This window comes from Anarhichas minor, unplaced genomic scaffold, assembly GCF_050575085.1.
Source record: "Anarhichas minor isolate MPS153535 unplaced genomic scaffold, ASM5057508v1 ptg000018l, whole genome shotgun sequence".
Taxonomy (NCBI): domain Eukaryota; kingdom Metazoa; phylum Chordata; class Actinopteri; order Perciformes; family Anarhichadidae; genus Anarhichas; species Anarhichas minor.
Genome location: NW_027466464.1, coordinates 14,020,226 through 14,046,695, shown reverse-complemented (window position 1 = coordinate 14,046,695; position 26,470 = coordinate 14,020,226). Strand labels below are relative to the sequence as shown.

Sequence of the window (26,470 nt, the reverse complement as noted above, 5' to 3'; positions counted from 1 at the left end):
CGAGCCTTTATCACGCGGCCGTCCAACAAGATAATAAACTTCTGCTTTAAGGTAATTACTTAATCTGGACAAACCTGTGTGTTAAGCAGCGCTATTAAGCGAGGGGGCGATAAATCAGCCGTGCATTGGAGGAGGGAGATTACTCGACGGTGCAATCAGTCTTTGGACGCTCGCAGTCTTTTAAGTACCTAAATTGCACAAACAGCATGCTAACAACAAGCCTCGTTTGGTTAATGTCGGCCGCCGCGCGCTCACCTTCAGCCCGCTGATGCATGGAGGTTATTAGCACGCGGCCTCAGCCCGGCTGTCCACGGCTGATAAGTGACTCTTCCTCCTGGGGGTTTGTCAGCGGGGGCCACAAGGGCCACAGGGGCCACAAGGGCCACCTCGCTACAGCCACACAGAGGTTTGTGGACGGATTTTAGGTGGATGGACAAATGGACAAATGGATGAATTGATGGATTTTAAATTTGGGTAAAAAGTGACCACATGAAACCAAAGACTGCATGGAGACATTCCACTAGACCCGGGGGTCTGGGTCCCCCAAAGAGGACACAGGATAATCTGAGGGGTCATAAAACGATGAACGGATAGAAGAGAACGCAAAGTCACGTTTATTTTCTGACTTTTATCCAATAATGTGTTGATATGTTTTAAATAGTGTGTAGTCAGCTTCTAAACCCGAACAGACTCGTGGTCCTCAGGAAGTGATGCCCGTACTGGTTTATTGTTCTACGTTTGGTCAAACGGAGCCAGAAGAACCGCGATCATGAGTGTGTGCAGCAGTTTGTGTGTTCAACTTGTTTTTAATGCTGTAATTTCCTGCCAAGACCTTCACACATTCCTTCGTAGTGGAGTGAGGAAGAAGAGGAGGAAGACTTCACGTTGTTACTGGCTGAAGACTGCCTGCGTTTCCTGGAACAACCAGTCTGATGAGGAATGTAGAATAACCTCAGAGATCTGATCTCAGTGCTCCGAGAGTACAGACAGTCTGCTCCCCAAGGAGGCCACAGACTCTCACAAACATGCAGAACTCTCACAAACATGTAGAACTCTTCCAAGCTGTAGAAGCTGGAGGTCACAACCAGACCCTCTCAGATCTAACGCAGTGTTTCTGCAGCGGGGCCGACTATGAGAAAGTGTGGAACAAATGTTATCAAGCAAAGACTAATAGATGGCTGGAAGCCTGAGCGGGGGCACGGCGGTGCTGCCGAGCGCCCTGGGGGGATCGGGGGGGATCGGGGGGCCCCGTTGAAATCAGGTAAATGTGCCTCTTGAACTCTCGTGAGCGCTCGCCTTTTGTTCTTTCCGTGGCGGCAGAACAATGGGAGCTGTCCGGGTGATGGAATAAGCCGGCCGGGACTCTGGAGGACCTGTCGGGCATCCAGCCGGTCCTCCTTCAGGTCCAACGAGTCCGAACAGGAAGAGGAATCTGAGCCTCGGATTGGCCGTAACGAGACGTTCGTCCCTGTTTTTGTCGGGATTTTAACAAAAATCCACGTCTGCTTTGTGACTCACATGTTACTGGATGTTGAGACAAACTCCAGATGTAACTGGAAGCATCGCTGACCTTCAGTTTCCTCTTCTGTCTTTTGAAGCCTGTTATTGTTCTTCCTTCTCTTCTTACTTTTTCATTCTGTTTATTTGAAGCACTAATGTTTATCATAATCTTTATTAATGTGCACAAACTCTTTTAAAAAGTCATCTGAAAATGGACAAAATGGGAGAAATGAGTACTTTGAGTATGTCCACTTTGCATACTTTGCCGTGTACTTGTACTGCAGTGTTTTACTTGAGAGGTTTGTTCCTCTCTTCGTCACGTTCTAGTGACCCAGATTTAGCAGCTCTTTGTCCCCCCCCCCCCCCCCCCAACACTCCCCCCCACCTGTTATGAATGGTGTTTAACTAAAGCTGATCTCTGAATGGAGCCTTTAGGAGGCAAAGAGAAGGAAGCAAGGAAGCAAGGACACAGAGAGTCACAGACACCAGACAGATATTAATATATAGAGAAAAAGTGATGAACAGATTGTGATACACGGATCAAGATCTATTCAGATATAAATAACGATAGAGTACAGTAGATAGAGATGCAGTTATATATATGTATGTATAAAGTACAGTTTATTCACAGGACACAGACGGATCGTCTCTACGTTTATTTATAGAGATTATTTCTACGTTTCACTCCCGTCAGGCCTCGCTGCCGTTCTGCAGACCCAGAGCGGAGCAAAGAGGTCTATTTCTACCGGGTCCTGTCCGTCATTCTGTCAGGGTGCAGAGTGAGAGGAATGGACCTGGACTGCTGACTCACTCAGGTCCAGGGGCCCCCGAGAGGCCCCCTCCCAGCGGTGGGACCCGGGGCAGACAATGATCCGTAACCCTGACCCCGAACTCCCAAACTCCCCGCTCACCCTGCAGAGAAATCCCGCCAGACGGCAGCGTCGTGTGACACCAGAATAATTTTAATGCGATCCAGAGATCAGCTGGCTCACCTTCCTCCCTCCTCCTCCTCCTCCTCCTCCTCCTCCTCCTTCCTCCTCCTCCTCCTCCTCGTCTCGCCGTCTCCCGGAGACGACACACACCCGGTTACGATTAACGGGATCTGAAAGAGACGAAGAGTGTTGAGAAATGTTAACGAGGACCATAAAGAGCCCAGAGGGGGTTCCTTTAACGCGCCGTTACAATAAAGACTTCTTCTTCTGTGGTTGTTTTGTTATCGCAGCAGATAATTAGTCGTGACAAAGAGGTTGCACGATGACACGCACCTCCTAAGAACAGGCCTCTGAACACTGAGTGATCTCACGTTACTTTATCATGTTTTCATGTCAGAGACTCAGAATAAGTTGTGAAAATATTCTAAAAAGTACTTTTAAGTTTTTTTGGTACGAAAACCAGAGTTTGCATCAGAAGTTGATGATTTATGAAAAGGAACAGACTGTTTGGAGTCATTCTTTAATAAGTCTGAATAATGAAGTCTGAATGTCTCTGTGGTCTGATGAAAAGATCCCAGCATGTTGCATCATGGGAAATGTAGGACCAAACAACCCAAAGTCTGCTTCCCTTTTCCCCGCCTGAAGGTGACGAGAGGAGCTTTCTTGTGATTTCCTCTCCTAGGAACTCAAAGCCAACGGTCCCGTTAGGAAGTAGGAAGTAGGAAGCAGGAAGCAGGAAGCAGGAAGCAGGCCACGAGAGCGTCCGTGTTTGTAACGGAGGAGAAAGACGTCGGGGTCTTTGTCAAAGCTCTGCTGGAGATCTCTTATGTGGGAGATGTCGGGCTTCTTAGGCCCACTTTGATTATTTATTTATCCCACTTCTCTTGTGTGATAGAACCAATATATCTTACTCTGAAAATCCATGTTGCTTTATTGTTTAGCCTTTGAAAAGTCTTCTGATGAACTTCTTCTTCTTCTTCTTCGCAGCCCCCCACCACATGTTCCCCACCTTCCACACACCGATCCCCATCGACATGCGGCACCACGAGGGACGCTACCACTACGAGCCCCACGCGCTGCACGCCATGCACGGGTAAGTGGCCTCCTCCTCCTGCTCCTCCTCCTGCTCCTCCTCCTCCTCCTCCTGCTCCTCCTCCTCCTCCTCCTCCCTTTACTTCCTGTTCAGCTCAGAGCTCGTTCTTTATTTCCCTCTTGAACTCTGGAGGTTTGCTCGTGAGCTCGTGAGCTCGTGTATCCGGCGCTGATGAGAGCGGAGCGTTCGCTAAGTTCAATATCAAGAGCAGACGACGACGGCGCTGACGTGCAGAGTGAATAATGGATGCTGCTTCTGCTCTCTGATACGGGTTATTATGATGTTTGGCTGCTAGAGAGAAGAAACACTCTGATGCTTTGAGGAGTCTGAAGTTTGGAGCTCTACTGAGGAGCCTCTGAGCCTCTGAGCCTCTGAGCAAGGCAGCTCACCAGCTGATGCTGAGTGTGAACGAGAGGAAGAAGATTGAGCAAAGACCAGCACCAAGGTCCCCCTAAGGCCTTAGACCTGAACCCTCAGGGACTGAACCGACATCATAATAATAATCTTTATTTGTGTCTTTGTAGTTCTGTACGTTTAAAATAAAGAAATAAAAACAGAAAACATTCTTTTTACAGATAAATAAATAAGTGTGAGGAGGAAAGCATTCATTTAGCTTCATGTTTAAAGTGAAATCTAAAGGATTTAAACAGATGAAGAAGAGCTGGAAATCATTTCACATTTAAACAAAAAATAAAAATAAATAAATTACATTTTTGTATTAAATAATAAAAGAATCACCTGATCAATGGTTGAGTGTTCGAGGCTGCAAAGGCTTACAACGCTTATTTATTTCAGATTTTTTACTCTCTTCGTGGGTTTGCCTTTTTGTCACTGGTGACATGGTGTTTAACGTCACAACGCTATGAATTGTGGGTAATTCACTCAGGCAAAGTCTACAGAAAGCGTTCATAAAGGAATCAAACAGTCGATGGTTTGACGGTGAGACGGTACGACATGGTATAAATACTAACTCATGAGCTGTGATCCTGCAGAAGTTCATCAGCTGATCGTAGAGAAGCTTAAAGTAAAGCAGAGTATCTGCAGGTCAAAGTACCCGGCTCCCTTCCACCTCTCCTCCTGGATAATAAAGACACATAAATCTCTGCCGGTCGGCTCGTATCAACCTGCAGCTCGCTCCATTAGCGGCGATCGGCAGGGCCGGATCCATCACCACGACATAACACACCCGACCGCCACCTCTTTATATTCATTAATGGCTTGTTGTGGAGCTAATCTGTGTGGTGCAGGCCGCTCTGCCCCCGAGCCAGCGCCGTAATTAAACTCCCCGAGTAGAGAGGTCACGGAGCAGGCTGCAGCGCGCTGGTGGCGAGTCCCACCGCAGAAACACAGCCCATTTATTCTGCTCACACACACACACACACACACACACACACACACACACACACACACACACACACACACACACACACACACACACACACACACACACACACACACACACACACACACACACACACACACACACACACACACACACACACACACACACACACACCTTCTAGTTTTTATTTTGTGCTCGGACAAAATCTGCAGATTGTTTTTACAAATATACGTCTTCGTTGGAGGTTTATGTTTAGGTGTCAAATGAGGGCGAGAACTCAAGACAACACGCATGTTCAGTGTCAGTTTGGGAAACTGTATTTTCAAAGATCTTTTCAAACGATGCATCATATTCTATGAACTGATGAACTCTTATTAAAGTAACTTGTATCATCAGCTGGATGTTAAATGTTTGTTTCTGGTCTAAACCAGTGCAAACATCTTCCTCCTCAGTGTAGAAACTCCTGCAGGACTTTAAAGTTACTTTATCACACGAGAGGAAAAAGAAAACTGGCGCCGGGACAAAAAAAAAAGTCAATAGAATTCTCCAAATAGTCCTCTTACATTTAGATTCTCAGATTTGATGGTGATGCATACTTCGCGCCTGGCGGAAGCAGGGCTATTCATCACAGCGGCTGGGAGGAGGTGGGGGAGTCGGGGGAGGGGGGGAGGCTGTCCGCGCGCTCGGCCACCTTGATTAATGTGATTTGATCTTGACAGTGGACCCCTAATTCATCAAGACCTTGATCTAGCTGTCGCTCCCCCTTGCCTGTGCCAAATTCACCTAATTACAGGAACATTGCGCAGCAAATTAAGTGCGGTGTCATTTGTCGCCCGGCGCGGCACTTTATTACGGGCTCGTGGCAGCGTGTCAGAGGTCCCCTCCTTGATTGTCTAACATGACATCCCGCCGCCGTCCTCTTCATCATTGTTTGCATATCCCGTAATGAGAGGCTGCTTATTTTGTCAAGCCTGTCATAAAAAAGCTGGCTTCTTTTTTTTCTTCTCCAGTTTCTTCCCTCGCCAGCCAATGACAGAGAGGCTCGGGGGGGGGGGGGGGGGGGCACTGAGCCGGGCTGCAACATGTGAGATGTAAAACTTTAGCAGCCTGCAGCTCTAAAAACATCTCCTGTTAACGCCGCCTGAGCCACAGCTTCACTTTCAACACCTTTACAACCGGCTGCACGGTGCAGAGACCTGCTAACGGACTAAATACTGGAGCTTTGCTGCAGTTTAATTAAACCAGGCTGCTCTCCTCCAGCATTCGTAGCTATACCTACAAAATATAACGCACCATAACTCGTAGATATCCCACGAAATGATGATGTATGTTATCCACGTTGAACAACACAGGACGGGATGAGACCAACAAACATATTTAATCCACGAGACCGCCGTTTGTTCTGCACATAAAACAAGACAATGTTGATTTATTTGTCACGTAACTTCCGTACTTCAGTAACGACACTTCTCTAGCTACTTTAACCCAAACCACCAACTTTTCCTAAACTAAGTAGTTTAGTTCCTCATACATTCATTTATATTTCATGGTTCCATATTTTAACAAAGCCAAATATCTCCGTCCGGCTTTGAGGACGGAACGAAGTGCAGGACGAGATGAAATGACTTTTTAAGGAGGCCATGATTTGCAGCACTGTGATGTGTTTGTTTGTATGTAGGTCATACATACAGGAAGGGGGGGGGGGGGGGGGGGTGCCTGTTAAGTTTGAGGCGTCCGCTTCACGCAGCAGACTCATAAACCTACAGAGGGAGTTTATTCAGCCGCTCGCTGGACGGCGTGATTTATCTAAATCAGAGAGCTCCCTGAGCCCGACACCGGAGACGAAACTCACTGTCACACTGTAATTCATCTCTGGTGTCACCAACACACACACACACACACACACACACACACACACACACACACACACACACACACACACACACACACACACACACACACACACACACACACACACACACACACACACACACACACACACACACACACACACACACACACACACACACACGGTAGGAACAGAGAGAAACACACTTCCGATGCATGCAGAGGAATGAGCTGCACGCACAGAACTCTTACTGAACGATTCATCTTTTTAACTGATTCATCGCTTCATATGTTTTAAAGCTTCTCTAATGTGATTATTTGAAGCTTTTCTATTGTTTTAAATCTTTAGAAACTGAATCCGTTTTAGATTTTTGCTCTGATGAAATAAGCCGTTTAAAGAGCTCTTTTTCTTTTTTAGACATTTAAACTGCATGTACACAAAGACTCCTGCTGCCAGTAGACCAGTAAGTGCCCCAGTAGAACATAATGGTTTCACATTTCAGTGTCAAACACCAGAACACAATTGCCGTTTATGTAATTTAGGTTGTGGTGCTTCCTGACTGGATTAAATTAGTTAACGAAGATTTTTTTAAACTGAATTCCAGGTTAAAAGCTGCAGAATTCTAGGAAACAATTATTACGTAACACCTTTCATAAGTGAACTGATGACAACCAACACTATACTGACGGTGTGTTTTAACGAGTCACACCCCTCTTTAATGTTAATGACATCATGTCAGCAGCTGCTACACCAGTTCACACTAACAGCAGGATGAGGTCACGTCTGCCAGGAGGTACGAGAGCTTTAAAATAAAAGTGTTGGAGACACGTCAGCTCCACCTGGTTCTGATGCCGTTTCACACCCACACAGGCTCCACTGAAGCAACAAGGCTGTTCAATATAGAGGAGTGTGTGTTAATCAGCTGGTCTCTGACTGAGCTGGACAGGAAATGTGCCGTCAAAACAAAACGAGGAGGTAAAAGAGGCACCTTTAACGTATCTGTGGACACGGTCAGATACGCGCCTGGCGTAAAACACAGTGAAAGGGTTAAAGTTTTAAGACGAAAACACAGACAACACCGTGCTAGAGACCTGTCAATCACCGTGTAGCCCCGCCCTAAAGCATCCCCTGCTTTATGGTCTGTTTGACTCTAAATGGACCATAATGTACTAAATGAACATCATGCTGTATTGAAGAAGACTTGAAACTAGAGATTGAGACCATAAACTCATGTTTACAATGTTTACTGAGGTAATAAATCAAGAGAGAGTCATTTTCTCATAGACTTCTATACAACCAGAGGAGTCGCCCCCTGGTGGACACTAGAGAGAATGCAGCTTAAACATAAACGTAAATGAACCCCCCACCCTCCCTCTGTCTGGTCTCTGCTGCCCGGCGCCGGACCAGGATACGCTCCAAAGGCCGAGCATTGTGTTCAACCAGACGCCCGTAAAACTCACCCGCAGCCGGACGCGCTCTGAATATCTGAATATTACATAACTTATTCACCACGGTCAGCTCTTAAGAGCGCTCTCCTTTACGGCGCAGATAAATATTTACACCACTCAGGCTGCGATTGTTGGAGGAGCTCGTTATCTCAGCAAACAAAGCCTGTGAGACTGATTCACCTGCTGGCTGTTACACGATGAGAGCATTAATACTTCACTGGGGCTGTGGGGCTGATTATGTTTTTGGGTGCAGAATCAGAGAGAAAGAGAAACACATTGCTTCACTTGTGATGCAATCCAGCAATGTGTCTGCGAGGCGTGAAGTCTTTGTTGGACGGATGATGATGATGATGATGATGTGTATCTTTAATGAAGCAGTGAGGTAAGAGACACTCACTTCACTTCATCTGAGGGGGTTTAGTTGTATTCTATAGATGTATTAGAACACTGTGAGATAAACCTCAGCAGGAAGTTACTAAAGTCAACTGAGTTAAAGATCACTTTACCTAAAGGCAGACACACAAAGGTGTCAGCTCACGTTTCTCCATCAGACTCGTCTTCCAGAGATCACGATGATAACGAGGGATTCTTGTGAGCTCACAGAGAAGCGACACCGACTACGCCCCGAGGGGGGAAGCGTCACCTGCAGCTGTGGCTGCTTCCTGGTCTACGCGTGTCTCTGACCCCGATCTCACCCCTTCCTCTGAGGAGCGGCGTTAGGCGTGATCTCACTCTCAACGAAGGGGGGAGGATCAGGTTTACAGGTGGATCACTCGGGAGTGTGAGGCAGCTGCAGGTGGTCAAAGCGAGCTTCATGCTGATGGAGCAGCATTTAAAGTCTGCAGGTTTTCAGTGTATCAGAGCGCCGATAAAACACATCGATGAGCAAAGAGACACCAAGAGACTCAAAGAGACTCACAACCACTACAAAGAGACTCACAACCACTACAAAGAGACTCAAAAAGACTCAAAACCACTACAAAGAGACTCAAAAAGACTCAAAACCACTACAAAGAGACAAAACCACTACAAAAATACACAAAGACTCAAACTGACTACAAAAAGAGGCTAAACAACTATAAGCGCTGTTTATCACATGTCGGAGAGCTGGAGGGCCTCTTGCATGTCTGGGATCAGGGCTCCATTGTCCTCAACAAATGCACAACTGAAACTAAACGTCTGTCACACGTTTCTTCCCTCCTCTATGTTTCAGCCCTGCAGGTTTGGCCGGCAGCCCCGTGATCTCCGACATCTCCCTGATCCGCCTCTCACCCGCCGCCGTGTCAACGGGCGACTCCCCCTTCAGCCCGCCTCACCCGTACGTCAACCCCCACATGGAGCACTACTTGCGCTCGGTGCACGGCAGCCCCACCCTGTCCATGATCTCAGCGGCCAGAGGACTCAGCCCAGCCGACCGTGAGTTCTTCTACCGATCAATTCTGAGCTAAAGCTCATGGCGAGCTCCTCCGAGGAGCTAAAGCTCATGGCGAGCTCCTCAGAGGAGCTAACCTTCATGGCGAGCTCCTCAGAGGAGCCTCACCTGGTGCATTGGTTCAGTTGACACGACGTCTGGGTTCAAACTGGGCTGTTTTTGACAACTTTCAGATTATTTCATCCAAGAAACACAAAAAACAAATGTCATATGTGCACTTTTCACTGCTCTTAAATCTGCATCCACGTTGTCTTTCATTGCTATAATCTCTTCTTGACATAAGTTGCCAGCGGTGGTGACGGCTCCTTCCTCAGCGCTGGATTACAAGAACAGATTGGAGAATAAATCTTCTCTTACAGTCTGTCGGCGGTAATGTGGCAACGCTCTTAAGTTAAGTAAGAGATGTGGCCGTGAGAGAAAGTGCAGCGGAGGGAATGCAAATAGACTTTTATGTTCCAGGTGACCTCGCGTTCTTTCTCCCTCACATCTCACAGCTTCATGTGATGAAGAGGAATCCTCTGGCCTTCCTCTTCCTCCAGCTGTTTAAGGTGGAATGTGATCCTGTAAGGATGCAGCTCCTTCAGCAAACGTCTGCTCTGTTTCAGGCCGGGACCCTTAATGAGGTCTGAGAGATCACTTAGGGGCCGAGGGCCTGAGGTAGAACGAGGGGGGTGCGTTTGGTTTGCAGACCGGCGTCTCCAGAGGAAAGGGGGGGGGGGGGGGGGGTGGGATCACCTCCACGGGCCGCTGCACATCCGTGACCCCCCCCCCCCCCCGGCCCATTCATGGATCTCCTCAGCATGAACTCACCCCTCTCCCTTTCAGCTGTTAACTCCTTCCCTCGCTCACTAACCCTCTTCCTCCCCCCCCCTCAGTGGCCCATGAGCATCTGAAGGAGCGCGGGCTCTTCGGCCTCCCTCCTCCTCCTCCCGGGGCGAGCCCGGCCGAGTATTACCACCTGATGGCCAGCCACCGGAGCCCCTACAGTGAGCTGTTCATGCAGGGGGCCGGGGCCGCCGGGGCCCACCTGTCCGACTACATCAGCCCCATCGACGGTGAGTGACTCTGGGATCAAACCGGGACGTTTGTGGTCTGTTTCAGCTCATAGTTCTGCTCGTCTGGGTGCATTTCTCTTTACTTTACGTCCTTTACGTTTCTAAAGACCTCTCAGAAAGTCGACTAGGACGCCAGCTCAATTATTGGTTACAGCTCCACTGATGGTTACAGCCTCACTGATGGTTACAGCCTCACTGATGGTTACAGCCTCACTGATGGTTACAGCCTCACTGATGGTTACAGCGTCACTGATGGTTACAGCTCCACTGATGGTTACAGCGTCACTGATGGTTACAGCGTCACTGATGGTTACAGCTCCACTGATGGTTACAGCGTCACTGATGGTTACAGCGTCACTGATGGTTACAGCCTCACTGATGGTTACAGCGTCACTGATGGTTACAGCCTCACTGATGGTTACAGCTTCACTGATGGTTACAGCGTCACTGATGGTTACAGCCTCACTGATGGTTACAGCGTCACTGATGGTTACAGCCTCACTGATGGTTACAGCCTCACTGATGGTTACAGCTTCACTGATGGTTACAGCGTCACTGATGGTTACAGCGTCACTAATGGTTACAGCTTCACTGATGGTTACAGCCTCACTGATGGTTACAGCGTCACTGATGGTTACAGCGTCACTGATGGTTACAGCGTCACTGATGGTTACAGCCTCACTGATGGTTACAGCCTCACTGATGGTTACAGCTTCACTGATGGTTACAGCGTCACTGATGGTTACAGCGTCACTAATGGTTACAGCTTCACTGATGGTTACAGCCTCACTGATGGTTACAGCGTCACTGATGGTTACAGCGTCACTGATGGTTACAGCGTCACTGATGGTTACAGCCTCACTGATGGTTACAGCCTCACTGATGGTTACAGCGTCACTGATGGTTACAGCCTCACTGATGGTTACAGCCTCACTGATGGTTACAGCTTCACTGATGGTTACAGCGTCACTGATGGTTACAGCTCCACTGATGGCTACAGCGTCACTGATGGTTACAGCTCCACTGATGGTTACAGCCTCACTGATGGTTACAGCCTCACTGATGGTTACAGCCTCACTGATGGTTACAGCCTCACTGATGGTTACAGCCTCACTGATGGTTACAGCGTCACTGATGGTTACAGCTCCACTGATGGTTACAGCGTCACTGATGGTTACAGCGTCACTGATGGTTACAGCCTCACTGATGGTTACAGCCTCACTGATGGTTACAGCCTCACTGATGGTTACAGCCTCACTGATGGTTACAGCATCACTGATGGTTACAGCGTCACTGATGGTTACAGCTCCACTGATGGTTACAGCGTCACTGATGGTTACAGCGTCACTGATGGTTACAGCTCCACTGATGGTTACAGCTCCACTGATGGTTACAGCATCACTGATGGTTACAGCCTCACTGATGGTTACAGCCTCACTGATGGTTACAGCTTCACTGATGGTTACAGCCTCACTGATGGTTACAGCTTCACTGATGGTTACAGCTTCACTGATGGTTACAGCGTCACTGATGGTTACAGCCTCACTGATGGTTACAGCCTCACTGATGGTTACAGCCTCACTGATGGTTACAGCCTCACTGATGGTTACAGCTTCACTGATGGTTACAGCGTCACTGATGGTTACAGCGTCACTAATGGTTACAGCTTCACTGATGGTTACAGCCTCACTGATGGTTACAGCGTCACTGATGGTTACAGCGTCACTGATGGTTACAGCGTCACTGATGGTTACAGCCTCACTGATGGTTACAGCCTCACTGATGGTTACAGCCTCACTGATGGTTACAGCGTCACTGATGGTTACAGCGTCACTGATGGTTACAGCCTCACTGATGGTTACAGCTTCACTGATGGTTACAGCGTCACTGATGGTTACAGCTCCACTGATGGCTACAGCGTCACTGATGGTTACAGCCTCACTGATGGCTACAGCTTCACTGATGGTTACAGCTCCACTGATGGTTACAGCTCCACTGATGGTTACAGCTCCACTGATGGTTACAGCTCCACTGATGGTTACAGCCTCACTGATGGTTACAGCGTCACTGATGGTTACAGCGTCACTGATGGTTACAGCGTCACTGATGGTTACAGCTTCACTGAAGGTTACAGCGTCACTGACGTTTACAGCGTCACTGACGGTTACAGCGTCACTGACGGTTACAGCTTCACTGATGGTTACAGCTCCACTGATGGTTACAGCGTCACTGATGGTTACAGCGTCACTGATGGTTACAGCTTCACTGATGGTGACAGCGTCACTGATGGTTACAGCTTCACTGATGGTGACAGCTCCACTGATGGTTACAGCTTCACTGATGGTTACAGCCTCACTGATGGTTACAGCTTCACTGATGGTTACAGTCTCACTGATGGTTACAGCGTCACTGATGGTTACAGCGTCACTGATGGTTACAGCCTCACTGATGGTTACAGCGTCACTGATGGTTACAGCGTCACTGATGGTTACAGCTCCACTGATGGTTACAGCCTCACTGCTGCGGTGACGAGGAGAGATTTGTCTGAGCGGTGTGTAGAGTAGAGAGGTTCTGCACGAGAGCCGAGCTGCTGCAGAGGACAGAAGTAGAAGAAAGACGAGCACGTCGTGTGCTGCCTTCACACTGATTAAGAATCAAACTCAGGTGAAGAGATGATGAAACACAGATCACAGGAGAAGAAGAAGTCTGCATACATCTTTCATGTCAAACATCTTCAAAGTGCCGACCCTGAGCCGGCACCTTCCCATCGACACTCAGGACTTCTGGTGACGCCGTCGCCCGGCTTCTTATTCTAACAAATAGAGACTTTGATCCGGCGCTCTGCGGTTTGAAGCCCTTAAAAGGGAAGCCACGTCTGAGGGACTGCTGCTGATGAACACCAGAGAGAGGAGCGTCGTCCAGTGACGGGACACTTCCTGTTCAGGGATCGGCCTTTAGCTTTAAGAAACACACAGATTTAGATGTTTCGGCTCGCCTTCACTGAAACAAACGCGCCTCTAGACGTGGTCCGTGTCACATGTCGGCCTCTGTAAGAACAGACCCACGAGGTCTCAGACTGGAACTAGAAGGAGGTTAAAAACCTTTACAGTCCAGAGATGGGACTGAGTCCAGTCAGCGCAGCAGCCGGTTCAGCGCTGCATGCAGAGCTCACAGGTTCAGCTCCTCCCTGCAGCTCAGGGCCGAGAAGGAGCCAACAAACCGTCTCAGTGAAGCTGTGCAGGCGCCGAGGCCAACACTACCGGGAAGCCCGCTCTGGCTCCGTCTCTGCAGGAATGTCATTGTTAAGTTATTCAGCCAAGCTGTGAGAAGAAACATCACTTCATCTGCTCCTCTGCACACCCAGAGGACAGGAAGTACAACCCGACTCACCAGAGTAAGAGCTTCAGAAGGACCGCTTGACTTTCTTTATCAGTGTGTTCAGTCTCCTCAACAGCAGCTGCAGGAAAACACACTAAACACAGTTTCACCTGCAGTGCAACTCTTTAAAGTCTTTGTGTTTCTGCACACAGCTGCTTTCAGTCGCAGGAAAACTTTCCATTCTTGTCGGTTCAGCTGTGATGAAACATCGGCTCATAGGATGAAGAAACGTCCGTCTTATCCTTCTTCTGAGTCATGCACGTTGTTCCTGACTACATGTACGACACATACACACTCCGTCATGGTCCTTAAGAGCTGTGCTCTGCAGGACGGAGCATTTCTTCTTCTGCTTCTTCTTCTTCTTCTGCTGTTTCCCAGCAGCTGCGGCATCGTTTGAACCGGCAACCTTCTGGTTTCAAACAGTCCGGTTGCAGACGGACCACAGTGGCACCGAGAGCCTCGGGGGCTGCAGCGCGCACACGCACACACACACACACACACACACACACGATATAAATCACAAAGGAGGAGGGGGAGGGGCGGCGGCGAGCGAGTGCAGCGGAGCTTTTCCATTGGTCCATTTATCAGAGGAAGTGGCCCATTAATAAACACATCTCCCCAGAGGTGAGAGGAAGTAACAGAGATGAATACGGCTGCTGCAGAAAACACACACCTGATCCTCTACACCCCCCCCCCTCCCCCCTCCTCTCTCCTCTAACGCCACCATCACCGTCACCCGGAGCTTCGTCTCAACTTTAGCTGCTTAAATGTCTAAACTAGCGTCCCATGACACCGGGGGATGAGCGGTAACGTCCCAGGACGGAGACGTCTCGGAGCATTTAGGAAGACGAGTTAGAGAGCAGAGGGTTCTGGGTAAAGTCACCTGACGCTCTCAGAGGTTCCCTGAGGAGTCACGTGACGCTCGTCTGGAGCTCCACTCTGTTTGAAATGTCTCAAAAGCGTCGTGAGGAGCGAGAAGCTGCTCCGACTCGCCTCCTTGTGCAGAGTTTGGAGCGTTGAATAAAAACCCAGAGAGCAAAGCGGGTTCTTCTGCAAAAGGACAATATTCTGTTAAATAAATCAGTGATTGTTTTGTTCCTCCTGCTCTCTTAATAATTTCTTTATTCACTTTATCACTTTCAGTGCTTTTGGGCCTTAAACCGGTTTGAATCCTGTATTTTCCTCCACGTCTTCTTCTTCTGTCCTACGTTCATATGAACACATGAACAGCCATCAGAACACAACATGAAGCATGAATTCTGCTCGATTTCATTCAGCGTTACGTCGAGTTATTTAAGGAGCAGAGCTGACTTTAATGCAGCAACCAGTTTCACAAAACATGAATTTAAAGCCGCACAAACGTGCTGCAAAGATTTATTAACATCACTGATCAGCGATTTAACAACAAGCGTGAGAATAACTTCTTACTTCCAGCCCATGAAGAAGCATGAACACCAGTCTGTAGACGTGTTGACGTCTGATTGATTCGTCCAACGTGAAGAAACAGGAAGTCCTCATCGATCCATCGCTCTGCACCTCCTCACAGCTGAGGATCAATTCTCTGTAAATCGCCCTCATTCAACATCGTGAGGCACGAAGCAGCCGCGATGTTTATCTCAACTCAAGCGATTCGTTAACGTCTGAGGCTTAATGCAGGTCACCACATGGGTCCACATTGTTTTATTGTAATATTTCTTATTTTATTATTATTATATTATATTATTACTATTATATTATTATTATATTATTTTTATTACTATTTTATTATTATTATTATTATTATTATATTATTATTATATTATTATTATTATATTATTACTATTTTATTATTATTATTATTATTATTATATTATGATGATGATGATGATGATGGATGAAGTGTTTAGATTCGCACCAGACAGGAAATAGTCCCTTTATTTGGGACTACTTTCAGCGGCGGACTGATCCTCGTGGTCCACTCACCTGTGTGTCCCCCCTCAGTGTCCCGGTTCTCCGGCCCCAGGCTGCCCCCCCGGCTCAACAGGAAGCGCTCTCTGTCCGTGTCTCCGCTGTCGGACGCCAGCATCGACCTGCAGACGATGATCCGGACCTCGCCCAGCTCGCTGGTCGCCTACATCAACAGCTCGCGCTCCGGCTCGGCCGCCGGCGGCTCCTACGGACACCTGTCGGTGGGGGGGCTGAGGTAGCTCACCTGAGGAGACATCACAGCCTCTTCTTCACACACTCCTCCTGCTTCCTTTCCTCCCTCTGTCCTTTGCTACCTCCTTGTGTTTTCCTTTTCTTTCTCACCTTCGCTATCCCCTTCCTTCTCCTCCTACGTTCCCTTGCTTCTTCTTTCCTTCTCTATCTCCTCCTTTCCTTTTCTCCTCATTCATTTCCTCAGCTCTATTTCCTACTTTCTCCTTTCCTTCTCTCCTTCCCTTTTCCTTCCTCTGTAGGTTTCTTTCCTTCACACACCTCTTCCTCCCTACCTCTTAATTCCTTACCCCAACTCTTGTGTCCTTCATTCTACCCAATTTCCTTCTTACAGTACCTTCTTCTTTCTTTCCCTACCTCCTTATTTCCTTTCCTACAGCCTAATCTCCCTCCCAAGCCTCTTCCTTTCCTCCAAATCTCCTCCTCCTCCTCATCTCTTCTTCATCTACTCATTCCCTGTCATACCTCCTAATTTCATTCCTTACCATCTCATTTCCTTACTACTTATTTCCTTTCCTCTTCCTCTCTTCCTTACCTCCTACTGTCTCCCTTCCTTCCCTCCTTCCTTATGCACCTTGCCCATGCAGGTGACCTTTGACTTTAACGTCTCCCTGTCTCCTCGTCTCCTTGTCTCCTTGCAGCCCGTCCTTCCCCTTCCCTCACCCCCTCAACCCGATGGCGTACCAGCAGCTTCTCTCCCAGCAGCGCGGCCTCGGCGCCTTCGGACACACTCCGCCTCTCGTCCAGGCTCCGCCCACTTTCTGCGTCCGGCAGCCGGGTCTCGGCCTATCGGTGTCGTCCTCGGTCCTCAACAACGACCTGCAGTCAAAAGTAAACAAACACGTTATTACGTTAATGTTATATTCATCAATAAAAACAGTAATTCCGATGAGCTTTTCTGAAGGAAGCCTGCAGGTGTTTCTCACTAGAAACATCTGGAGCAACGCTCTTCAGCTGTGACTGTGTTCATTGGTTACTGAGTGATCACCGGTGACTCTTCCTCTCCTCAGAACCACGGCGGAGACTCGTTGGTCAGCAGCACCGTCGACCCCTCGGTCACCAAGAGGTCTAAAGTAAAGATGGAGGCCGAGGGCCTGAGGCCGCCGTCTCCTTGTTCACCGGTACGGAGATGAAAGCATCACTTTATTAGTTGTTGTCCTCTGATGAGACAATTCTGTCTTCTTTTAATGAGTCTGGTGAGAGACTTCACATCTCAGGAGGTTTTAATTCCAAAATGAATTGAAAACAATATTAGTAACAACGAGACACTTTAACAAGCGGAGACCAGTAATGACTTCATGGACGTGTTTCTAAAGTCACGGGGACATGAGGACAGCTTGAAACAAGTCATTTTAAAAAGTGGAAACATCGTCTCAAGAGAGGACAAGAGATTTTGGTAATTTAAGACATTTGGAAAGAGAGCACCGTGGTGACCCCCTGGTGTACGGTGGTGACCCCCTGGTGTACGGTGGTGACCCCCCGGTGTACGGTGGTGACCCCCCGGTGTACGGTGGTGACCCCCCGGGTGTACCGTGGTGACCCCCTGGTGTACGTCTGGGAGACAGAACCGTCCCGGTGATAACAGCTCCTCTCTCTCTGCTGCTTCCTGTAAACTGTGCCACAGCACTTCATTTTCATGAAATATCGGCCGGGCTTCATCTGAGGAGCCTTTTTCTTTCTTTTGACAAATTTGCGGCGCCCCCTCTGATAGCGAGGCAGGTCCGGGCGTGATGCATGGGGACGGCGGAGCGCGCCGGCGTCTTGGGGCCTCCAGAATTGATGAAGATAGCGAGCGTGGGGCCGAGACAAACATGCTGCAGTCAGCACGTTGTAGGTGTGAGTGTGTGTGTGAGCGTGTGTGTGTGTGAGCGCGTGTGTGTGTGTGAGTGCATGTGTGTGTGTGTGTGTGTGTGTGTGTGTGTGTGTGTGTGTGTGGAGGCGTACAGGAAGCCGGCTGTGTGTCACTTTGTGTCTCACACATGCAAACATGTTTAAATACAACCGTCTCTTCTTTCATATTAAATAAAAAGGATGTTTGGGGGGAATTTTTAGAAAGTGAGGACATTTTGGGACGATCAGGACGTCAGGACGTCAGAGTCCATGAAAGGAAATAGAAAATGTCTTTGGAATGTCCAGACGGTATTTTTGCAAAGTGAGGACATTTTGTTTTGGAAAGTCAAAATTTGTCTGAAAGTGAAACTTCTGAAAGAGATATTTTCTGTTGGAACATTTCACAGAGTAGGAACAGAGCAGGATGTTATTTTGACGGATTGACGGTGAGGACGTTTAGTCCTCAAAGAGCAGCTTGACGGTCCAGACCTGGAGCAGGTTTCAGGTCAGAGTTGTGTGTGTTTTGTATTTCTAGACCTTTTAAAGCCGATCTGTAGTTCTGGTGACGTTGAGTGTGATCTCACGCTCTGATCTAGAAGCACAGAGATCAGGTTGTGGGCTCTTCAGGGTTCTTAATTACAAAGAGAACCTGGAGTCTTAAACACAACGTCCCAGGTTGTCAAACAAATGTTTAGCTGCAGTGAAGCGTGACGGACTTCAGCCTGTAATTTAATGTCCACATCAGGTGAAACATGTGTAAACGGTTCCACATGTTCCGTTTGATCCGCGCCCTCCACAGATCCACCGCGGCAGCCTGCCGGACCCGAAGGACGACGAGGACCGGGACGAGTGCAAGCAGGATCCCGAGGCCGTCTACGAGACCAACTGCCACTGGGACGGCTGCAGCAGAGAGTACGACGCGCCGGAGCAGCTGGTCCACGTGAGTGTGTGTTCGTCCGCCAAACAGATACACACCCGACCGTCAGCGGGACGTCCCGGAGACGTTCTAGAAAATACACGACGGAACGCGATCCGACCGGAAGCTCTTCATGCAGCTTCTGAGCTCGATGAATAAAGATTCACGAGGAGAAATAATCTGAACAAGCAACTCTGTTTCCAAATAAAGTCAGCAGAATGTTTCAAGTAAAATCAACATAATAAAGCAAATAAAGTAACTTGTTCAAGTAAAAGTAACTTAAATTTACTTGAAAATGTATTTCTTATGCACAACAAATGTAAATGTTCTTGTGCATCAGAAAAGATGACCGGATCACGATTTAGACCGGTGAGGTGTTCACCAGGTTTACATGCAACTGCATTCAGAGAAGCTGACCTGTGTCAGAGCTTCATGGAGACAGTCTGTTGTAAACTCTTCTTCTTGAATCTCTGCAGGACAATCAGAGACCTTGAACCGATCATCTTGGATGAGAAAGTGAAAGTGTTTGAAAGCTGCAGAGACGAACCGTTCTGTCCGTTTCTAGTGCGTTGGACTGAAGTCTGATGAGAAAGCCGGCTCTGAACTCTGTTTGGAGTTTTCTCTTCTTCAGTCTGAAGCATTCCTCCCTTCCAGTGAAGCAGAGCGAGAGAAGAGGAGGAGGGGGAGGGGTTAGTGAGGGGGACACCTCGCACCGTTTCATCATTCCGATGCTTTGAACCGATTCCTGTAAACAGACGAGATCGCGGCCGTCGGCGTCGTTACGGTTCGTTTGCTCTCAAATGAAAAACACGTTTCAAGTAAACTGCTTCACTTCCTCTGATGTAAGGACAAACATCTCACAGATCTGTTTGTTCTGGAGGAACAGCGCCCTCTTCCTCTTCCTCCTCTTCTGGTGCTTTACAGCCATGCAACATGCAGAGTAGGACGTTTTAGAGGTTGCCAGGTTTGGTGCCATTAAGCGTCTGCAGAAAGCAAAACCTGTGCTCACAGATTATATCTGCAGGTCAGTGCTGGGCGGATGGATACGACAAGAAATAGTCCCAGAATGTGACTCCCTTTCTCTGTTTGTCTCTGGATTAAAGAAATGATAAACCACAACCACGGCTAACAGTTTCCCTCCCCTTCCAGTCTTTATGCTAAGCTAAGCTAAACGTCCGGAGTCTAAAGTCGAGAGAAAGTAGAGACTTCAGGACAGAAATGACACGATGAGATGAATATCTAATAATCTCTGTTTAAAATAGAGTCCTATCAACTAAAGTAGTCAGAAAAGAGAACAATAATAATATAAATGTTCTAAAGATATAAGACAAGTCGCTTCAGTAGCATCGAGAAAAATCTACTTGATTTTAGAAAATAATTCGCTGGCAGAAAACAAAACGTTCCCGATGAATCAGATTCATGTTTATTGTGGAGAATATTTGGATTTCACTGTGAAACCCGACGGTGTAAAAGAAGCTACGCCGTCCTAATTAGTGTAACAGCTTCTCTGCTGCAGCGGCCCGTTGAGGTTCACCCGCAGAAGATGGATCTCTGCAGAGAACAACATGAGAGCCTCTTAGTGGACAACTCTCTGCAGGAAACCTCTCACTGCTCTGTGTGTGTGTGTGTGTGTGTGTGTGTGTGTGTGTGTGTGTGTGTGTGTGTCCTACAGCACATCAATAATGACCACATCCACGGAGAGAAGAAGGAGTTCGTGTGCCGCTGGGAGGAGTGTTCGCGGGAGCAGAAGCCCTTCAAAGCTCAGTACATGCTGGTGGTTCACATGCGCCGGCACACGGGGGAGAAACCACACAAGTGCACGGTGGGTAACGGATGGCCTCGGCTGCCCCCGGAGGGCGTCCGCTCACGCTCTCTAAACACCGTACATGTTTCTGCACACACACACACACACACACACACACATATGCGCACACGCGCACACACACACACACACACACACACACACACACACACGGTAAACACTCTAACACTCCTGGGAAGCCAGGAAGGAAGATCTCTTTGTTTGTGTCAATAAAAGCTCAAACAGAGCAGAGATGGTGTCACTGCAGCAGATTAACGGATTCTTTCACAGATTGAAGAGTTCTCCTCCAACATGACCCACAGTTCAGAGATTTAACAAGAAACGTTCTTTCATGTTCAGAATGAACGACTGAAACTGGAGCAAATATGTTTAAAAATAATAAAATAAGTAATGCTGATTATTTTCTACATCAGTCTATCTGCAGATCATTTTCTGGTTTAATTAGTTGGTCTACAAATAGTCAGAATTGCTTATTAATTCAACTTTTAATTAGTTAAGATGCGTTCTCTACATGATTCTAAAATATGAATAAAAACGTGACTTTCTGATGTTTAAACCACGAGAACGTTTTCTTCTGCAGTTCGAGGGCTGCTCGAAGGCCTACTCCCGCCTGGAGAACCTCAAAACTCATCTGCGCTCGCACACCGGAGAGAAACCGTACGTCTGCGAGCACGAAGGCTGCAACAAGGCCTTCTCCAACGCCTCGGACCGAGCCAAGCACCAGAACCGGACGCACTCCAACGAGGTGCCTTTGACTCACTGACCCTCACATACAGACTCGTAATAAAGAATAAATGGTGAATTAGTTCGTTAGATTGTCGTTGGGGTTAAAATAACCACCGAAGTGAAACTCTGTTTGGTTTGAACTATGACCTTTAACCCCTGTCCGTGCGTTTCTTGGTCTGCATAGAAACCCTACGTCTGTAAGATCCCCGGTTGTACGAAGCGCTACACGGATCCCAGCTCCCTCAGGAAGCACGTGAAGACGGTCCACGGCCCGGAGGCCCACGTCACCAAGAAGCAGCGCGGCGACCTGCCGCTGAGGCCGGCGGCGCCGAGGGAGAACGGCGAGAACGAGGCGGGGCACCGAGACCGGATCCACAGGGAGGACAAGATGTCGGACAACAGCTCCCCCAGAGGCGTGGAGGACTACCTGCACGTCAAAACCATCAAGACGGAGACCTCTGTGGTGAGATCGAGTACCAGCAGTGTTATCTGTTCATGGAGTGTCTACTTGTAGTCCATCTGTCCTCTTAACCTTTACTCTGCTTGCTGCTTGATGATCTTCACTTCTCTCCTTTCTCTGACTTTCCTAACGGACAGACTTTGTTAAGGTGAGCTCACCTGTGGCTTATTATCACATCTTTCACCATCTTCTGCCATTTTACTGACAATGAACCGTTTCATTCCAAAAGGAGATAATGACCAAGAAACAAAATAAGGAAGGACTTGAATCTGGAAGCTTCCGAGACATAAACAAGCAAATACAGTCCACAGAAAAGTGATGTTTTAGTGGGAATCTATTTCCTTTGTTGTGTTCAACATCAGACAATGAAGCCGACACATTTGAGCAGCAGATTTATGACCAATCTCTAAAAATCATGTTTACTTATGAACTACTGACCGTCAGTTATTGTATAACAAGCTGTCCTTGTATTTATGGAGGCCGGAAGCTGCCAAAATAAAACACGAATAAATACACGACTTTATAAATAAATCAATATGTTGTTAAATGTACCAAAAACAATATTAAAAAAACATTGTAGGAATTAATTGATTGATTAAATGAGACTAATTAATTTCCCCTTTATTTATTTTTTTATTCATTTTAAAATGTATTTGACATTTATTTTAAATTTTATTTAAAATATATTAAATCATTTTTTATATATATTAATTTATTTCTGTATTATTTACTTTAATATTTGTTGTATTGACATTTTTTCACATCCGACAGATTCTTCAGAAAAGAGAATAGAGCTGAAACAATTTTAATATTATTTTTGGTACATTTAATATATTTTTATTTATTTTTTTATGTTGGCAGCTTCAGTCCTCCATATGCATGAAATCACTTCATTTCATCATCAGCTGCTGCAGGACTTTGTCCAATTTGTTTGTCCAGATTCCTCTTTAAATAATATTTATATCATAACTGTATTTATGTTAATTTTTTCTTTAATAACAACACAAAATACATTTGAAGTCATACTGAACAGAGGTTTATCTCGTCATACCTATGAAACACTCGCGCTGCATGTCGTCTCTGACACCGTGTGCGTCCCTTTTCCTTCACGCAGGCAGTTTAAACCTACAGTAGAGACCTATCAAACACCTGTCAGAGATAAAAGACACTCCAGGATTAATATTCAAACGCTGGGAATTGGTTGCGGCCCTCAGCGCAGACAGAGCCGGCTATCACGTCATGATCAAGACAGCTTTTATCAGTGAATACATTAGAGTCTAAGAGGAGAGAAGCATGGAACCGTCATTGTCCTGAGGAAAGAAATACGGGAGGTTTATTTATAGTGTTGAACAATATGCAACAAATTAACTCCCGTTTGCTTCGTTGTGTTATTAAGGAGTGCAGGAAATATGTAAAGTACATGATGAAAAACGGCTTTTTACTGTAAACCTAAACCTGAAACAAGTCAGTGTGACAAGCAGAGCGTCTTGTTCACCTAAAAGAGTTTTTATTTTTTTGGAGAAACGTGATCACGTCTAGTGATGATTGGCCTTGGCGCTCTGGCTCGGGATCCGGCAGCCTTTCATCCTGCTTATTTCTAATTCACAGACGGACTAAGACAGCCTGTAATCTGTGGTGCACCCCCCACCTCCTCACCCCCCCCCCACCCCAAAAAAAAACACTCGTTATTTACAATTAAGCTGGGGGAGGATAAAAGATTCACTGCTCCACTTCTGCTCTGAAAACTGTATATTTAGGACGAACCCTCATCTTTCTGCATTTCCTCCATCCACCCCTCCTCGTAGATGTATCAGTCCAGCCCTGGCGGTCAGTCATCATGTAGCAGCGAACCATCGCCACTTGGCAGTGCCACCAACAATGACAGTGGAGTAGAGATGGCGGCGCACAGCGGGGGAAGCCTGGGGGACCTCAGCGCCCTGGACGACCCACCCTTCGCGGAGTCCTCGGGGTGGGACGAATCCACCGGCGGGGGCGCGGCCATGGGTCTCCACTTCCGAAAGCGGTTCGGCATCAGCCGGCGCCTGGAGCATCTGAAGAAGGAGAGGCTGAACATGGTGAGGGACTCGTGTCGGTGGGCCGGCAACCCGACGGCCCCGGTCCTCGGCACCAAGCTCCCACCCATACTGGCAAATGGTGAGTGGGAAAGGAGGACAGTGGTCGACTTTTATCTCTGGTTTGGTCTCCACCAATGACTCTTTAGCTGCTCGATGTTCCATTTTGTCCACCAGCTAGTTACTAAGTCGTCTGAAAGCTGATCAAGAGTCTAAAAGGCCCCGATGACACCGAGACGCTGGTCTAACATTTGCATCTGTTCCTTCACAGGGTCCCTCCTCGAGAGTGTGGGTGGTGGTCCGGTGTCCTTCCCTGGTTCCGGCTTTGGTGATCTGAGCTCCGGTAAAACGACTCTGCTGGAAACTCTTTCAACACGCCGTGACAGCACCTCCAGCACCCTGAGCTCAGTTTACACCCTCAGCCGCCGCTCTTCAGGCATCTCCCCTTGCTACTCTAGTCGGCGCTCGAGCCAGGCCTCGCAGTTCGGCACCAACCGCCCCAGCAACCTCAGCTCCGCCGACTCCTACGACCCCATCTCTACCGACATGTCCCGGCGCTCCAGTCAGACCAGCCAGTGCGGCGGAGGAGCGGGAGGGTACGGAGGAGGGGGCTTTCCCGGCCCTCTCAGCCTGACCCCAGCACAGCACTACCGCCTCAAGGCTAAATACGCCGCCGCCACTGGAGGTGCACCGCCTACGCCTCTTCCATACATGGACCAAGCATGTTTGAAGTCCCACACGGCAATGTGTGGGGACTACCAGAAGTCTTCCACCTCCAGGCAGTACAGCAGCTACACCACACGGAGCCTGATGCCCCATGAGGTCCCGTCGTCTAACATCGCCCGCCGAGCAAGTGACCCTGTGAGACCCTCAGCCATTGATTATTCCAGACAGCCACAAATGCAGCGCTACAACAGCATGGGCACACTGAGTGGTGGAGTGACCTTGCACCCCCATCCGCCTCCTGCGGTAGATAGCCGACTGCAAGGCTGCCTGAGACTGGATGCGAGCCCCCACCGCTACCCTTACATCCAGCGAGCACCCAGCATTTTGGAAAACGTCTCCATGGGGATGATAACGGGTGACATCCCTGAAGAAGACCTGATCCTGTCTGACGACAGAGACACAACCAACAGAGTGTCGACAAATCAGCAAGACCTCCATCATCAGGCGTACTATCAGAGAAGGATGGCCGCCGTGAATCTGCCCGATCAGGTTGTGGCCACCTCCAGCATGAGTCCAGGGCATCAACGGCTGATGTGTCCATCGGACAGTAACTTACCAGCTCAGAGGAATGACGCCGGCCAGCACTACTCCAAACTCCGAGGGAACCTGGCTGTCCTTCAGCAGAACCAGAACTTTGGATCTTTTCACAACAATCTCAGCTCCAACCAGCCGACGATTCAAACCCTCAACACAACGCAGCAGAGGTGCAAACAGCCAAATACCGAACCAGGAGCAAACTGCGTCCGGCAGCAGAGATTCCAGCAGTCGTCGAATCTCAACGAAGCACTTGGCTCTCACTTCAGGTTCAACAACGGCAACACCACTTATCCCCCGTGTAGCAACACTACCGATGCTAACGCTAGCGTGTTAAGCACCACCGGCAAACAGGAGCCAGTTGACATGGAGACCGCGGACGTGCACTTTGCTAGATTTCCGCTCGTGCAAGTTAAAATTGAAGACTGTGACGGGTCAATTATGATTTCTGATTGCAACCTGAATCCCTTGCAAACAGGGAATCAGCCAACGCCCGCAACAGAACCTAAATCTCTAAACAGGAACCTTTCAGGGCCAATAGGGATGCAGCAGACAAGACACCTGAGTGGAGTTTTCTCTGACGACAACGCCTTGTACTACACAGGGCAGATTCAAGTATTTGAGCCCAATGGGAACTTGGACCGTGTTTCTCTTGTGGTGGATGTACCTCCTTTTGAAAACTCCAGGACTGTGGACCGTAACGCGCCGCTGGAGGAGGCGCAGATAGACTTTGACAGCATGCTGGACGACGGGGATCACTCCAGCCTGGTGTCGGGGACCCTGAGTCCCGGTCTGCTCCAGAGCTTGTCCCGGAGTTCCTCTCGCTTGACGACTCCCAGGAACTCAGTGACGTTGCCGTCGGTGCCGCCAGGGACGGGCAACATGGCCATCGGGGACATGAGCTCGTTGCTGACCGCTCTGGCAGAAGAGAGCAAGTTCCTCAACTCGATGTCGTAGCAAACTGTTTACGAACTCCTGATTCACAGACTTACAATTAATTATTGTGATGCTTGTTTTCTTGTACAGTCTCGTTTGTTAATTATTTAAAAATGGCAATTTTCTATCTTTTTGGAAAGCCGTTTCTTTTTTTTTGCATAAGGTAGTAAATATGACAGACTTCTTTCAGTTGCTGTACAGGTCTGCAGGAAGATCGGTTTAC

The 26,470-nt window shown here is 48.2% G+C and overlaps 1 protein-coding gene across 1 annotated transcript; it reads left to right on the top strand.

Annotated features, from left to right (window-relative positions):
• Positions 1–1,025: 1,025 nt before the first annotated feature.
• Positions 1,026–26,268, top strand: LOC142953080 (zinc finger protein GLI2-like). Its single transcript, XM_076095150.1, has 15 exons — positions 1,026–1,139; positions 1,321–1,460; positions 2,272–2,348; positions 3,420–3,525; positions 9,378–9,580; positions 10,472–10,651; positions 16,010–16,211; positions 16,867–17,056; positions 17,236–17,346; positions 18,855–18,995; positions 20,644–20,793; positions 21,374–21,538; positions 21,704–21,982; positions 23,785–24,133; positions 24,323–26,268. Exons 1-15 carry the CDS (start codon positions 1,026–1,028, stop codon positions 26,266–26,268), a joined length of 4,353 nt encoding a protein of 1,450 aa, XP_075951265.1.
• Positions 26,269–26,470: the final 202 nt, after the last annotated feature.